The 15,407-nt window shown below is 43.3% G+C and overlaps 1 protein-coding gene across 5 annotated transcripts in view; it reads right to left on the reverse strand.

The window, feature by feature from the left end:
* The window catches only part of EIF4H (eukaryotic translation initiation factor 4H), a 187,531-nt gene that overhangs the window by 28,320 nt on the left and 143,804 nt on the right, over nt 1-15,407 (reverse strand). For 2 of the 5 annotated variants that reach the window (XM_063953711.1, XM_063953712.1), the window contains one exon: nt 12,705-12,755. The exons of the other annotated variants lie outside the window; for them this stretch is intronic. In XM_063953711.1, the coding sequence (XP_063809781.1) occupies nt 12,705-12,755 (51 nt within the window). The remainder of the gene's footprint in view (nt 1-12,704; nt 12,756-15,407) is intronic. 5 annotated transcript variants of the gene reach the window in all.

A 15,407-nucleotide genomic window follows, 5' to 3' on the forward strand; every position in this document is an offset into this window, starting at 1 on the left:
CCACGTAGTTATCAGATTAAACAGAATTTTTGATGAATCAGGCTGACAGCTACAATCTAAAAATGTTTACAGAAACAAAACACCCAGACTAAAAATCATAGAAATGTAAGACTTCACTTCAAATTGTAGACGTTAACTTGTAAATAAAGAATTTAAATGTAAACCAAAGCATGAAACTCTCAAAAATACATTACTCATTACATACAAATTTATGAATACACTGCCTGGCACATACACCTCTATAGACACTAAATAATGTATTTCCTATACTGTACATACATTTCACAGAATTCCCAAAAATAGGATTTTGTGTCACTTACCGTTGAATCCTTTTCTCGGAAGCAGACTGTGGAACACTGGACCTTTGAATTATAGGTTGAGCCTGGAGTTGGCTTTAAAAATTAAGATCTTCCCCCCTGCAGCCCCAGAATTTCATTGCTTCTTTAAAGAGAGGCATGTAAGGAATAGCATGAACCCAGTGAAACTGGGTAAAAAGAGACTGTCAAAAACCAAACTCTACACGACTGGGCATGGGGGAGGGAACACAGTGCCCCACAGCCTGCTTGAGAGAAAAGGATTCAACTGTAAGTGACCAAAAAACCTATTCTTTCAGGAAGGCTTGTGGGACACTGGACTATGGGACGTTCAACATTCGCCCCCAGAGGGGGGAACGCTCAGGCTGCCTGACTGAACTGTATGCCCAAAATGGGTGCCGCTAGAGGCAAAAACCTAAAACATGTGGACAGAGAACCGATAGCTGCACAACAGACTTGTACTGCCAAAGCCCATGGTACTACGCTGACCTTCGATGTGGTGTCGGTCGCCCAACACTAGAAATGCTTGAGTGATAACTGAGCAGAGAAACCTGCAATGGTTTGTGTATCAGCTGTCCAACCACCTTTATGCATTATAAAAAGGAACAGCAGAACATTTGTGCGGTTGACAGTGGAAGTCTTGTATAAGAAAATCAGCAGACCCTTGGCTACAAAGAATATTTCAGTTTTGGGAAATCGTCAATAAGGGAGAAACTGTAAAAACAATTTCCTGGCTTAAGTGGAAGGTCAAAGTTTTGGCTTGAACATATGAACCGTACGCAGAACCACTTGGTCATCCTGGAATACGATAAAAGGTGTTTGGAAGACAAAACTAACTTGGAAACACACAGAGTTGAGGCAATCGTCGTAAGGAAAACCAGAATTTAAGTAACTAATCGAAGATCCGTTGAATGCAAGAGCCAAAATGGAGTCTGTGTGAGAGCCGATCGGACCAGATTAAGATTTCACGGTGCCACTGGCAGACGAAATGGTGAGTGAAAAACCACCACTCCCTGTAAAAAGGTTCTGACTTTAGGAAGAAAAAAGTCAAATACCGCTGAAATTAAATTGACCAAACTAAAATCCGTACTCTTACAAAATAAAGCTGTAAACGGCTTCCAAACCCCCCTTTAAGGGGGGTTAAGAAATGAGAGAGATGAAATCTGGAGATATGAACTCTTCCCATTCACCCCACCAGATATGGAGTTTCCAAACTCAGAATAGCAAAACCAGTGTGTAGGCTTGATGCATACAAGTGTGTGGACTACAGAGAAAGAAAAACTTTCAGCCTCTAAAAGCTTGTTACAATAATGAAGCCAGTAAAGCCAAAACAGAGGAAGGACCTTGTGTAGCAAAGGACCATGTTGCAGCAGGTCTGTTCTAAGTGGAAAACTCCACTGGGGATCTACCGATGTTCTGGGAATCTCAGCATATTATGACTTGTGTGGCCAGACTATTCGCTAGAACTACCAACATTTGGAAAGTTCTGACGTGCTTGAGAATCTGAGGCAACATTGGTGTCAGTGGAAATAGATATGCTAGATGAAAATTCCCTAGAATAGGCATGGCATCCACAGCATAAGCTATCAGATATCAGAATCCCATGCAAAACTATGGAACCTCAAACGATTGTTTAGAGGTTATTAGATCCACGAGCAGAAGGCCTCACTTCCAAAATGTAACTGTTGGAGGACCACAGGCTTAAGAGACGCTTCCCCCATAACAAATTCTTTTGTTTATTTCCACACCCAGAATAACACAGTGAAGAGCATGGAACAAAAACCTGTGCCAAAGAGTCTGGCTGCCTTTGCTACTGCAGCTCCGCTCATCATGCACTTGCTATGAGGTACATAGGACACCACCATGCAGTTGAACTGCCAAACTAACTGTTGGAGTCTGGCGAAATGTGAACACACTGCCCGGCCAGATGGACTAGGCACCTAAGGAAAACTGTTGTGGAGCTTGAGAAAAATTGATGTGCATTGTTGTCAGTGACAACGTCCAAAAGGTTGTGAAGCTGACAGTTTCATGACACCAAAGTCTAGGAGACTCGCGTACGTGGTCACAATGACCCAGTTGAAGTGACCAATTATCGTATTTGGCATATACAAACTTGAACTATCCACCCCTGGAGACTGACTAATGCTGTGTAGAGTCGAGAGGAATGCAGAGCAACCTTCCATATTTGTGGCAAATTATTTACTAAAACTCCAATGAGAAAACCTGGCATACTGAGCAGTGTCAATGGTAGAGACCCTCGTGTTAAACATTATTAACCTCCAGATCAACAATCAAGGGCTTGACAGAGTTATCATAACCGCCTCTTCAGACTCCAAAGAAAACTTACTGGACTGAGGTGTCAAACTACCCTAAGACAAGCTTGACATGATATCAGTTGAGCTGTAATTGAGAAGTATGAGAACAGTGTGATCTAGACTTATGTAATTGGCCAATTTACTTGTTGTACACGATCAGACTCAACTAATGAGGAATGAGTGAGATACAGGTCTTTGAGCCAGAAGGTCGCCCTAACTGACCGGATTTGAAAAGAAACCGCCTGTGTAGACTGACCTGTGGATTCTAACAGGGCAATCACCGTAAGAAAAATGCGCAGACCACAGGAAAAAAAATACATTATTCAGTCATGGACCGTGTTATAGCTGAAAACCAGTGTAGGAAAAAAAACTGTGTTCCCTAATGCACACCGAGTGAATAATATTACTATATAATAAAAGTCAGATAATACGGAGATCTTAGTTGCGTATATCTGCAGATATAGGGTTAAGCCCCCAGGCCGATCGACAAGGCTTCTCCGTCACTGGGGGTCCCTAATACTAGGTATGGGCCTGGGGCGCAGGACCCCACAATGTCGGCACAGGTCGGCCACCCCAGGTCAGCACACAGGTGAAAATTAATAGGGGTTAATAAGGAGCACAGAAGTGCTATGTAAGTGGTGTGATTAAAATAATATATACAAAGTGATAGGAAAAATAATAAGTGTTAATAAAGTGTTAGGGTGTGCCGACCTGCAGCAGCCCACCCATACCGACACAGGGGCCACTGCACCCCACACCCACCCCATAAATAATTACATATATATATCTCTCTATTATATAGTAATATTATTCACTCGGTGTGCATTAGGGAACACAGTTTTTTTTCCTACACAGAATTACCCCTCCCCTTTTAGCACCTGAGTGACATTACAATCTGATTGAGCAGCTTTCCACCTTGTGTATTGTATATAGAGAGGCACAAATGGGTCAGCATTAGGAGGGATTGCTGACTCTAGTAGTGCCATAGGGGAAGCCAGGGGTATCCCCAGGTAAGCTGGCTCTCAGATGCTGTAGGTGCCATTACCATGTGGCCTTACACTGGGAATTGAACCCAGATATATATATGTAATTATTTATGGGGTGGGTGTGGGGTGCAGTGGCCCCTGTGTCGGTATGGGTGGGCTGCTGCAGGTCGGCACACCCTAACACTTTATTAACACTTATTATTTTTCCTATCACTTTGTATATATTATTTTAATCACACCACTTACATAGCACTTCTGTGCTTCTTATTAACCCCTATTAATTTTCACCTGTGTGCTGACCTGGGGTGGCCGACCTGTGCCGACATTGTGGGGTCCTGCGCCCCAGGCCCATACCTAGTATTAGGGACCCCCAGTGACGGAGAAGCCTTGTCGATCGGCCTGGGGGCTTAACCCTATATCTGCAGATATACGCAACTAAGATATCCGTATTATCTGACTTTTATTATATAGTAATATTATTCACTCGGTGTGCATTAGGGAACACAGTTTTTTTTCCTACACAGAATTACCCCTCCCCTTTTAGCACCTGAGTGACATTACAATCTGATTGAGCAGCTTTCCACCTTGTGTATTGTATAGCTGAAAACCAACCATGCAAGGTTCAAATCTACCACAATATACTTGAGACGACAGTTCTAGGATTAGCTAGCAGATCACTAAATGATTCTGGACCCCAAAGGAGGACTGGGTTGAGCCATCTTGCAAATGCAGCAAGCACTGTGGGAGCAAGTTACACTAGCAAACAGGGGATTCGGCACCATCTAGGTCACCATGATGTAACTACTTTCCTGCGCTGACTGAACGGACTAACAGCAATCCATTTGGCGATCCATGTTAAGGGAGCGGCCATGAGGTCTGTCACACCCTGAGAAGTAGTTTAACAGAGGTCATTAAAAATTTTTTTATATCATCCGCAACACTGAGGATGATATTCAGTTGCCTACTTTTACAGAGCATCAAGCAAATCAGGCAGAGGACCATGGCTGGGTGGTATATACACTAATGTGACAGACAACTCTGCAGAATGTGTGACTCAGGAGGTGGGAGTGACACAGCAATACATACTGATAAACACACATGCGAGTGTGATACACAGCAATATATAGCGTACACAATATCTATAGCGCACAAATACGCGTAGGTGTGAGTGACCTATCAATATATACTGATAAACACACAAAGGTGGGTGTGTGACACAGCAATAACCATAGCATACATATAGTTACGCATAGGCAAGAGTGACATTAATATAGTAAGAGTTATGGTACACTTACCACTGTTAACTCCCTTTCCACGAAGTACATAGGTTCCACAGGGAAACAACAGGTTAAAGCTTTAGCTATCCCACGACGCATTGGATCCCTCCTCTATAACCCCGCTTACAGGCACTGTTAGCTCAGTTTTGTTAACAAGTCCAATGCAGGAAGCAGGCAAGAGAGAAGGAAGAGGTTAGGCACACAAGAACACATTCTCACAACAGGAATAAAGGAACCAAAGGTCAATGCCATACAAACGCAAAGAAGCCAGGTGCGCCAGGGTGGGCACCCTGTGGAATCTCTGTACTTTGCAGAAAGGGTGTTCACAATGGTAAGTCTACCGTAACTCTTACTTTCTGCAGCATGGTACATAGGTTTCCACAGGGAAACATCGGGGACGTCCTAAAGCAGTACTTTAAAAGGAGGGGACGCGCCTGAGCGGATATGAGAATCCGGCGTCAAAAAGAAAGCATCCTGGAAGGCGAAGGCTTCAAAAGCATAGAACCTAAGAAACGTGTTCACTGAAGACCACGTAGCTGCCTTGCACTATGTTTTGCGGAGGCTCCACGGCATGACGCCCTAGAGCACAGGTTCTCAAACTCGGTCCTCAGGACCCCACACAGTGCATGTTTTGCAGGTCTCCTCACAGAATCACAAGTGAAATAATTAGCTTCACCTGTGGACCTTTTAAAATGTGTGAGTAATTAATAAACCTGTGCACTTGCTGGGTTACCTGCAAAACATGCACTGTGTGGGGTCCTGAGGACAGAGTTTGAGAACCACTGCCCTAGAGAGTCCTACAGACCGAGTAGAATGGGCATTAATTGTAGCTGGAACTGAAAGACCGGCTCGAGTATAGGTATGTGCAATCACCATTCTAATCCATCTGGGCAGAGTCTGTTTATTAGCAAGCCAGCCACGCTTGTGAAATCTGGAGAGGATAAATAGAGCATCAGACCATCTAAAGGAGGCAGTATGGTCCACATAGACATGTAGAGCCCTAACCACATCCAAAGAACGCTCTTTTGAGACAAGTCTGAAGAGAAGACGGAACCACGATTCATTGGTTAAGATGAAAAGATGAACCCACCTTAGGGAGGTGATCCGATCTAGTTCGAAGAACTGCTCTGTCACGGTGGAACATCAACAAGGGTGGACATGACAGGACAATGCACTCGAGTCCGAATCCTCCTTGCAGAGGCAATAGCCAGCAAGAAAAGGACCTTGGCTGTGAGCCATTTGAGATCCACAGATTCCAGAGGCTCGAACGGAGCTTCTTCAAGAGCCACAGGAGGGCCATAGGGATGTCTAATACGTATAACGCCCTGAAGGAATGTGTGTACATCAGCAATGGAGGCAATCTTGTGCTGGAACCGTACAGACAAGGCCGAGATATGTACCTTGAGAGAGGCAAGACAAAGTCCTAGGTCTAAACCTCTTTGAAGAAAGGCCAGAAATCTGAACTTGGTGTGCTGCTAAGAATTATGACTCCTCTAAGTGGAGACTACATGGTATCCCTGGATATACAGTATGCATAGCTTCGCATCAGCAGTTCCTGCTGTTTGCTATTGGCAATGTTCATTACCAATTCTAGGCTCTGCCTTTTGGACTAGCGACAGCTCCTCGTGTCTTAACCAAGGTCATGGCCGCTTACCTTCGTCGCCAGGGAATAAGGATTCTACCATACCTGGACGATCTTCTGATTCTGGCAAATTCACAGGAAGTTCCTCAGTCATCTCCAACTGACGGCAACCTTCCTTCAATCCCACGGTTGGCTGCTAAATTGGAATAAGTCCTCCCTGGTTCCATACAGTGCAAGGAACATCTAGGGGCATTTCTGGACAATCAATCACAGTCAGTCAGAGACTTCAGGACAGGATACTTCACTTCCAGGGTGTCAATACACTCGGTGATGCAAATACTCCGGTCTTATGGTGTCATCCTTCGACATAATAGAGTATGCTCAATTTCATTCTTGCCCTCTACAAGGATTGATTCTTTCCAAATGGAACGACCTACCTCATTGGATCAGATCTCAAATTATCTCCTTGACTCCAGTGGTTCACTTGTCGCTGACCTGGTGGCTACAGGATCGTCATTTGAGCGTGGGTCGTCCCTTCTGGATTCCCAACTGGGTCCTGCTGACAACGGACGCCAGTCTTCAGGGTTGGGAAGCGGTGACAGAGCAACACTCGTTTCAGGAACGTTGGACCAAGGAAGAATCTCTGCTTCCCATCAATATATTTGAGTTGACAGCAGTGTTCTGGCTCATCCTATCATACAGAACAGGCCTGTTCAAGTACAATCAGACAATGCCACCACGGTGGCATAGATCAACAATCAGGGCGGCACTCGGAGCTGCAAGGCAATGATGAAAGTGTCCAAAATTCTCCTCTGGGCAGAACGCCATCTACCGGCCATACTGGCGGTATTCATTCCAGGCGTTCTTAACTGGGAAGCACACTTCCTCAGTCGCCAGGATGTTCACTCCTGAGAGGGGGTTCTTCATTCCGAGGTCTTTCAAATCCTGGTTGACAGATGGGGGTCTGCCAGATGTGGATCTCATGACATCACGACACAGTCACAAGGTTCAGGTCTTCGGATCACGAACCCTCAGGAAGCGTTTGTGGACGCATTGGCAGTCCCGTGGAACTTTCGTCTGCCTTACATATTCCCTCTGGTGTCACTTCTGCCTAGGGTTCTTCGTTAAAACTGGAAGGAGGAAATCTCGTTCTAGTCACTCCAGCCTGGCCCAGACGTAACTGGTTCTCAGATCTCCAAGGACTCTCGGTGGAGCGTCCCCTTTTACTTCCTCAGCGACAGGACCTACTACAGCAGGGGCTTTGACTTCATTCAGACATGGCCTGACTAGCTTTGACGGCATGGCTTGGCAGCTAAACATGTCTTTGCAAACGCATGTGACCAATTCTCTGAAATTCTATTACCAGATAAGTTCACTTATGGTTACAGGTAATTTTTTTAGTGTGTTCGGGGGGATAAAGCACCCCCCCCCCCTCTCTATCTGCAGTATGTCTGTGACCCCTCCCCCTTTCTAGCACCTGATATATAATTATCTTCAGGAATGATAAAGCAAGTGCCACTGTTTGTCAGCTCAGCTTCTAGTGCCTGAACCCGAGCCTCAATTGCCTTTGCTGCCCAAGACGCAGCTATAGTAGGTCTATGGACAGCCCCTGTAAATAGAATTAATGCAACCCTCAATGCATTTATCTGTCGGTTCCCTTAGAGAGACGTGACAGTGGTAATAGGCAGAGTGGATGATACCACGAGGCGGGTGACATGACAATCTACCGGTGGCGGATTTTCCCATTTGTTACAAATTTCCGCAGGCAGAGGATAACAAGCCCTTTAGAGATGGGGAACTTCTTGACTGGAGTGGTCCAGGGTTCCAGTCTAATAAAATTATCAGAATGGGGTAATTCAGTTTTAACCATCTTCTGCTTTTTGAACTTATCAGTTTTTTTGCCACTATAGTGGATTCCTCCTCCTCAATTAGTTTGAAAAAATGCTTAATAGCATCTATCAGGGCATGGACGTCTATCAGGGCATGGAGCCTCTTCAACCGCAGCACAGGAGTCTGTCAGATTGGGCTGTATGCTTCCCCCTCTTTAGATGAGACATCAGAGAGGATTGTGAGGAAGTAGCGGCACGCTTAGAAAGACTAAAGGGCACGTGTGTGGCCAGGGGAAGTTTTCTGTCTAGCCAGGGACTGATTTAATTGTTGCGGTTGGTTAGACAAATTATCCGCCCACGGCAGATTGACCATAGGAACCATGTGAGGAGGTAGTCCCACAGGCGAACCCATAGGGGGCACAATGCATTCTAAAAGGGTACCCACTAATGATGAGAATGCTGCCCATGAGGGCTCCTGAGCAGGGGCAGTGGACTGACTGGGAGGTGTAGAACACAGCACAGAGACTGTCATGTAACACGTCCTCCTCAGACAAACCGGCTGAGCACACTCTGCATGACATTAGTACAGGAGCATCAGCCTGGAAGCACAAAGTGGACTTACACAGTACGATACAGTAAATGCAAATAAAAAACAGTACATGGTATAATGTGACTGCAATACAGATGTAATATATTTATATATGGATAAACTCTGTTAGCTGCAATTCTAACTCAAACGCACCACAGCCCAGGGTATAGAATATCAGAGAAAGATATCCGAGATACACTGAAAGTAAAACCAGACAGCAAATAATGGCACTCAGCCACACACACAATGCAGCCGCATCTGCCCAGATATACACTGTTGCAGCTGACATTTTCCCTTCCTTCACAGGGATGGAACAGGGAAATATCTTCGCCCCAGGAAAGGAATTCAGATATATCGGCCATACACAGTAAGATAACTCACAGTGAATGGCCAAGTTATATGCTGGGTGTCACATACACATTTCAGCTGTTAGTATATGCCCAGCATTAGGCAACAACCGTGCCTCAAGAGATCTGTCCTATAAAAACTCAGTATGACAGCCAAGATCAGATTTGCATTGCACTTCCGTGTGAAAAGCACAGTAACAGATCCTACTCCCCATCTTGAAAAGACAAGACACGGTTTGGACGGTGGGAAAAGGAAAGTCTAGACACAATCCTATCTGTGTCCAGCCAGCAAGTGACCAATATGTGCAAGGGTCTAACAATTCTAACTTTAAATGATTTTAATCTAGAGTTCAAATCAATTTAAGGATTAAACATTTTTTCATTACTGCAATGTTTTACACTGTCACCACACAGCTGGCAAAATCTTCTGGGGAGAATACTTAAAAGTTGTGCTTTATTCTAAAATACACATAAATTGCCACCCTTACCACAAATAAGGGCAGATGTATTAAGCCTGGAGAAGTGATAAAGCAGTGATAAATGGAAGATGGTAACACCAGCCAAACAGCTCCTGACATTTTTCAAACTCGTAAGGATTGGCTGGTGCGTTATCACCTTGCACCTATCACTTCTCCAGGCTTAATACATCAGACCCATAGTTCTGTTCGTTGCTTACAGTCACTGTCCTGCATGTCACCCAAGGAGAGACCCGAGCAGCAGAGCTCCTGGCTATATCAACAGCAATATTTTGCTCAATACAAGGAATGGTGGCAGGTGAAGTATCCAGAAGTGCTACTCTGGATGAAAAAATTACATATTTCAAACAGGAAGCCCTTTTAGATGCAGGCATAAGGCTGTAAATGGTGGTTGTTCAACTTCACAAAGCATTATTCAGTTATGTCAGACATAGCACTGTACTGGTAAGCATTAACCTTTGCCTCTGGCTGTTTAGGTGGGCATGAGTCAGATGCTGGTGGAAGACATAAGGTAGGCACATGGTATAAAGGGTCATGATATGTTGGCCACAGCATTTTAATGATGGGCAGAGCTGTGCATGGTGCTGTATGTAGTGGGCATTAGGGTGATATGCTGGGTCTAGCATTACATGTGGTGACATGGTACCTGTAGCACAGGCAAGTATAAAGGCTTCTTTCTGAGCCACAAATCCTCATGATATAGTTTACCACAGTCATGTTAACAAAGGCGCAACTGGTTAATTATCCCGAGTAGGTCTGCAACAGAAAGACCAAAAATGGAATAGTATTCCAGTGTCCCCCATGGATGAGAGAGACCGTGACAACACCTATGCAGTGTAAGCCTTTCCGCTACAAGTCTCTTGACATAAAATTGCCTGATTAATTTCTTCAAAAACAAAGATGCTAGCGATACGAAGATGCCATTCGTTACTATTAGTTTTCATGCCAGGCTGTTTCAGCACGCTGCACCCTGCCCCATTTTTAAAAGGACAAAATGTGCCCTGTTCTTTCAGCAGCACCCTGCTAAAATAGCCTCCCCATTGCCACGCTGCAGCAGCGTGAAAGCACAGCATCTATTTACATGAAAAGGAGAGCTTGGGGAAAGCCCAGCACTAACAGTTACTGACGATGACGCATCACCCCTAATTGTGACAAGTGGGGCGCACCCCCTTTGAGTGCACCGACCATACTGCCCACAGCCAGCATCCTAGTGGGAATACTATTGGTCTTTCTTCTACAGTCTAAGGGGGACGAATTCCATTAACCCCCCAAAAAATTTGGGAGACTTAAAAAAAAAAAAAAACAAAAAAAAAAACCACACACCAAAAACCACAACCCCTGCCTTTTATCTCAATTTTTTAGCCTGATATTTTTGTCATGCAATTCAACTGCAGCTAATTTTTTTTCTCCCAATAAATTACCTGTTTTGGGGCAAAAACACATAGGATCCAGGATTAGTTCCCAGTCCTACGTGTTTTGGCAGCTGCAAAAATGGGTAATTTATCGCAGATTTTTTTCCACCAGTGGCTCAATTAGATGCAGTAAAATAACCACAGCTAATTGAATCCCCACCCCCTAAATATATCAATGCTTACAGAATCTGTAACATACATAAAACATGGCAGTGACAGCTCCAGGTCAAATGCAAAATACTGCTAGAAGAAAATATTTAAAAAGAAAAAAAAATGTATACAGTAATAAGTACGTAGAGCATTTATACTTTGTGCCACATTAGAAGTGAAAAGAGAAAAGAGAAAGAAAAGGAAAAACAAAACAAAAACACAAACACTAATGTGTACGCATTTGATCAGAGTTCGCTCAAATATGAGTACAGGTTGAGTATCCCATATCCAAATATTCCGAAATACGGAATATTCCGAAATACGGACTTTTTTGAGTGAGAGTGAGATAGTGAAACCTTTGTTTTTTGATGGCTCAATGTATAGAAACTGTTTAATACACAAAATTATTAAAAATATTGTATTAAATGACCTTCAGGCTGTGTGTATAAGGTGTATATGAAACATAAATGAATTGTGTGAATGTAGACACACTTTATTTAATGCACAAAGTTTTACAAAATATTGGCTAAAATGACCTTCAGGTTGTGTGTATAAGGTGTATATGTAACATAAATGCATTCTGTGCTTAGATTTAGGTCCCATCACCATGATAACTCATTATGGTATGCACTTATTCCAAAATACGGAAAAATCAGATATCCAAAATACCTCTGGTCCCAAGCATTTTGGATAAGGGATACTCAACCTGTATACGGAATCCAATGCATTTAAATTAACTAAAGATTAGCCTTTATTGTTTACAATAAAAGCTTATTTTGAAAGTTAAAAGATTACCCTCTTAAATCAGTACAATAATCCCTGGGTATATGTACTACAAATTAAGAAATTAGGTTATAATTAAATAGCAAGGTTCAATTATATTTAGTACTTTATAATATTTCAAAATTGTAGACACTGTATGTACTTTTTTTTAAGTAAACACATTTCCTGCATTTATAGCCTATACATTCAGAAGTACCGCACAGTACCAATGCAGACTCTAATAACGAGAGAGACGTTAAACTCCCCCCGTTTAACCTGAAGCAGAATGAGCCACACATGGAATACATGTGTACTCTACAAATACTGTAAACTACATTTTAGGGAAAAGGCAGATTACAAAGGTTGCAGAAAACTGGTGGATTAATGCAACATTGAAGAAAAAAATAGACATGTCATTTAAGTGAACCACACTAAATTTATAGCTCTTGATGGGGGTATTTTAAATAAATATCAAATACACATCAATGGAGACAACATGAAAAAAGATAGCATAATAAAGATCAAAGAAAAATTAAATGTTGAAATTTAGAAATGAGAGAGAGTCAGTGTGTAAATAGTAAGTTTTCTGAACAGGTTCACCAGCATGACCCCAACACCTTGACAAACCAGTGAAAGCCTTCAGTAAGAACAAGTGTATCCTTTACCAGAATTGAAGTCATCGCTTGAACCTCCTCTAGAGCCGAAACTATCGCTTCCTGAAAAACAAGGTAACAGCAGCATGAAATCCAGTACCAAATACGCCAAATCTTCCAGGCTGAAATGGAAGACCAACCCCAACTCCAATCGGTTACCCACTAAGCATGCAAAGACCACATCTACTCTGAAATCACAAGTTCTGTCAGAGGTATCAGGATTAGACCTTCAGCCACTGAAAACTAAAACAAACATCATATTAAGAGAAGAAAAAACCCCCCACAACACACCAGAAATCACTACAGCCAATTTAAGCCCCAACTAGCAATGCCTACTAACAGATTCAAAACATACTGCTAACAGTAGGCCAAAAAACAATGTGTACTAAAGGTCTGACACACCGGGACTTGTTAAGCATTACCTTGTAGCAGTATGTCAATTTTGCTACATGTGGCTTCTGATTAGTTTTTAGAGCCCACTGACAAAGGCATGTGTGTGTCAAGGTGTGTCTGGACAGTTACAGCAATTCTATTACAAAAGTTAATCATCTTAACATTTACTTTTCAGTCTTTATACTTACAACTTTGTTTTTACCGTATCTTATACTGTATATAATTTTAGTATAATCTTTGGAAATTCAATTATTTATTTTCTCTGGTTTATACGCAATACGACTTTCATGCTCTACAGTAAGTCTAAGCCATTATCCACAACCTTTTAAACATTTATTCTCAGACATCCTACCTTCATTCCACTTACACCCATCTAATGATTAGCTTTGCGGAATAGCCAGGAAATGTTCTATTTTTATTTGAAACAATATTTTCCACATTTTAACTCAAACCGTATTCACTGCATCCAGAAAAAGGAGCTTCAGTCACTGCAATGTTAAGGACATCCTACCAGACCTGCACCAGAGAACAGACCAACATCATCTGAATCAATTCATCTCCAACCGGGCAATATACAAGACATCCAAAGCACAACATGGATTCCCACTACAGTGCTACATAGGAACAATCAGCCAAGAATTACCATGACTGTACTCACTGAACTTTCCATAAGTAAAACACAAATCATACAACTTATAAACCCTTTCAAGACATTAAAAGCACCTTAGCTAGGGGGGAGCAAGGAATATCAAAAGTTGTATTAAAGGGATTCATCTTCTGAAAGACTTCTTTGAAGGACTGTTGGTAAAATAAGATTTTACTTACCGGTAAATCTATTTCTCGTAGTCCGTAGAGGATGCTGGGGACTCCGTAAGGACCATGGGGAATAGACGGGCTCCGCAGGAGATAGGGCACTTTAAGAAAGCTTTGGATTCTGGGTGTGCACTGGCTCCTCCCTCTATGCCCCTCCTCCAAACCTCAGTTAGGGAAACTGTGCCCAGAGGAGATGGACAGTACGAGGAAGGATTTTTGTAAATCTAAGGGCGAGATTCATACCAGCCACACCAATCACACCGTATAACTTGTGATAAACTACCCAGTTAACAGTATGAACACATAGCCTCGGTTCAACCGATAAAACTATAACATAACCCTTATGTAAGCAATAACTATATACGAGTCTTGCAGAAGTCCGCACTTGGGACGGGCGCCCAGCATCCTCTACGGACTACGAGAAATAGATTTACCGGTAAGTAAAATCTTATTTTCTCTAACGTCCTAGAGGATGCTGGGGACTCATACCAAAGCTCCCAAACGGGCGGGAGAGTGCGGATGACTCTGCAGCACCGATTGAGCAAACAGGAGGTCCTCCTCAGCCAGGGTATCAAACATATAGAACTTTGCAAAGGTGTTCGACTCCGACCAAGTAGCTGCTCGGCACAACTGTAATGCCAAGACCCCTCGGGCAGCCGCCCAGGAAGAGCCCACCTTCCTAGTGGAATGGGCCTTAACCGATTTAGGCAATGGCAATCCTGCCGTAGAAGCGCCTGCTGAATCGTTACAGATCCAGCGAGCAATAGTCTGCTTTGAAGCAGGAGCGCCAACCTTGTTGGCCGCATACAGAACAAACAGAGCTTCAGTCTTCCTGATCCTAGCCGTTCTGGTCACATAAATCTTCAAAGCCCTGACCACATCAAGGGACTCGGAATCCTCCAAGTCCCGTGTAGCCACAGGCACGACAATAGGTTGGTCCACATGAAAAGATGAGACTACTTTTGGCAGAAATTGAGGACGAGTCCTCAACTCTGCCCCTATCCACGTGAAAAACCAAGTATGGGCTTTTATGTGATAAAGCCGCCAATTCTGAAACACGCCTTGCCGAAGCTAATGCCAACAACATGACCACTTTCCATGGGAGGTATTTCAACTCTACTGTTTTGAGTGGTTCAAACCAAGGTGACTTGAGGAAACGTAAAACCACGTTAAGATCCCGAGGTACAAAAGGAGGCTGAATATGCAGCACCCCCTTCACAAAAGTCTGTACTTCAGGACGAGAGGCCAATGCTCTTTGAAAGAAAATGGATAAGGCCGAAATTTGGACCTTTATAGACCCTAATTTTAGGCCCAAATTCACTCCTGTTTGAAGGAAGTGAAGTAGACGGCCCAAATGGAACTCCTCCGTAGGAGCAGCTCTGGCCTCACACCAAGAAACATATTTTCGCCATATACGGTGATAATGTCTTTCCTAGCCTTGATCAGGGTAGGAATGACCTCCTCCGGAATCCCTTTTTCCGCTAGGATCCGGCATTCAACCGCCATGCC

Source organism: Pseudophryne corroboree, chromosome 2, assembly GCF_028390025.1.
Source record: "Pseudophryne corroboree isolate aPseCor3 chromosome 2, aPseCor3.hap2, whole genome shotgun sequence".
Classification (NCBI taxonomy): Eukaryota; Metazoa; Chordata; class Amphibia; order Anura; family Myobatrachidae; genus Pseudophryne; species Pseudophryne corroboree.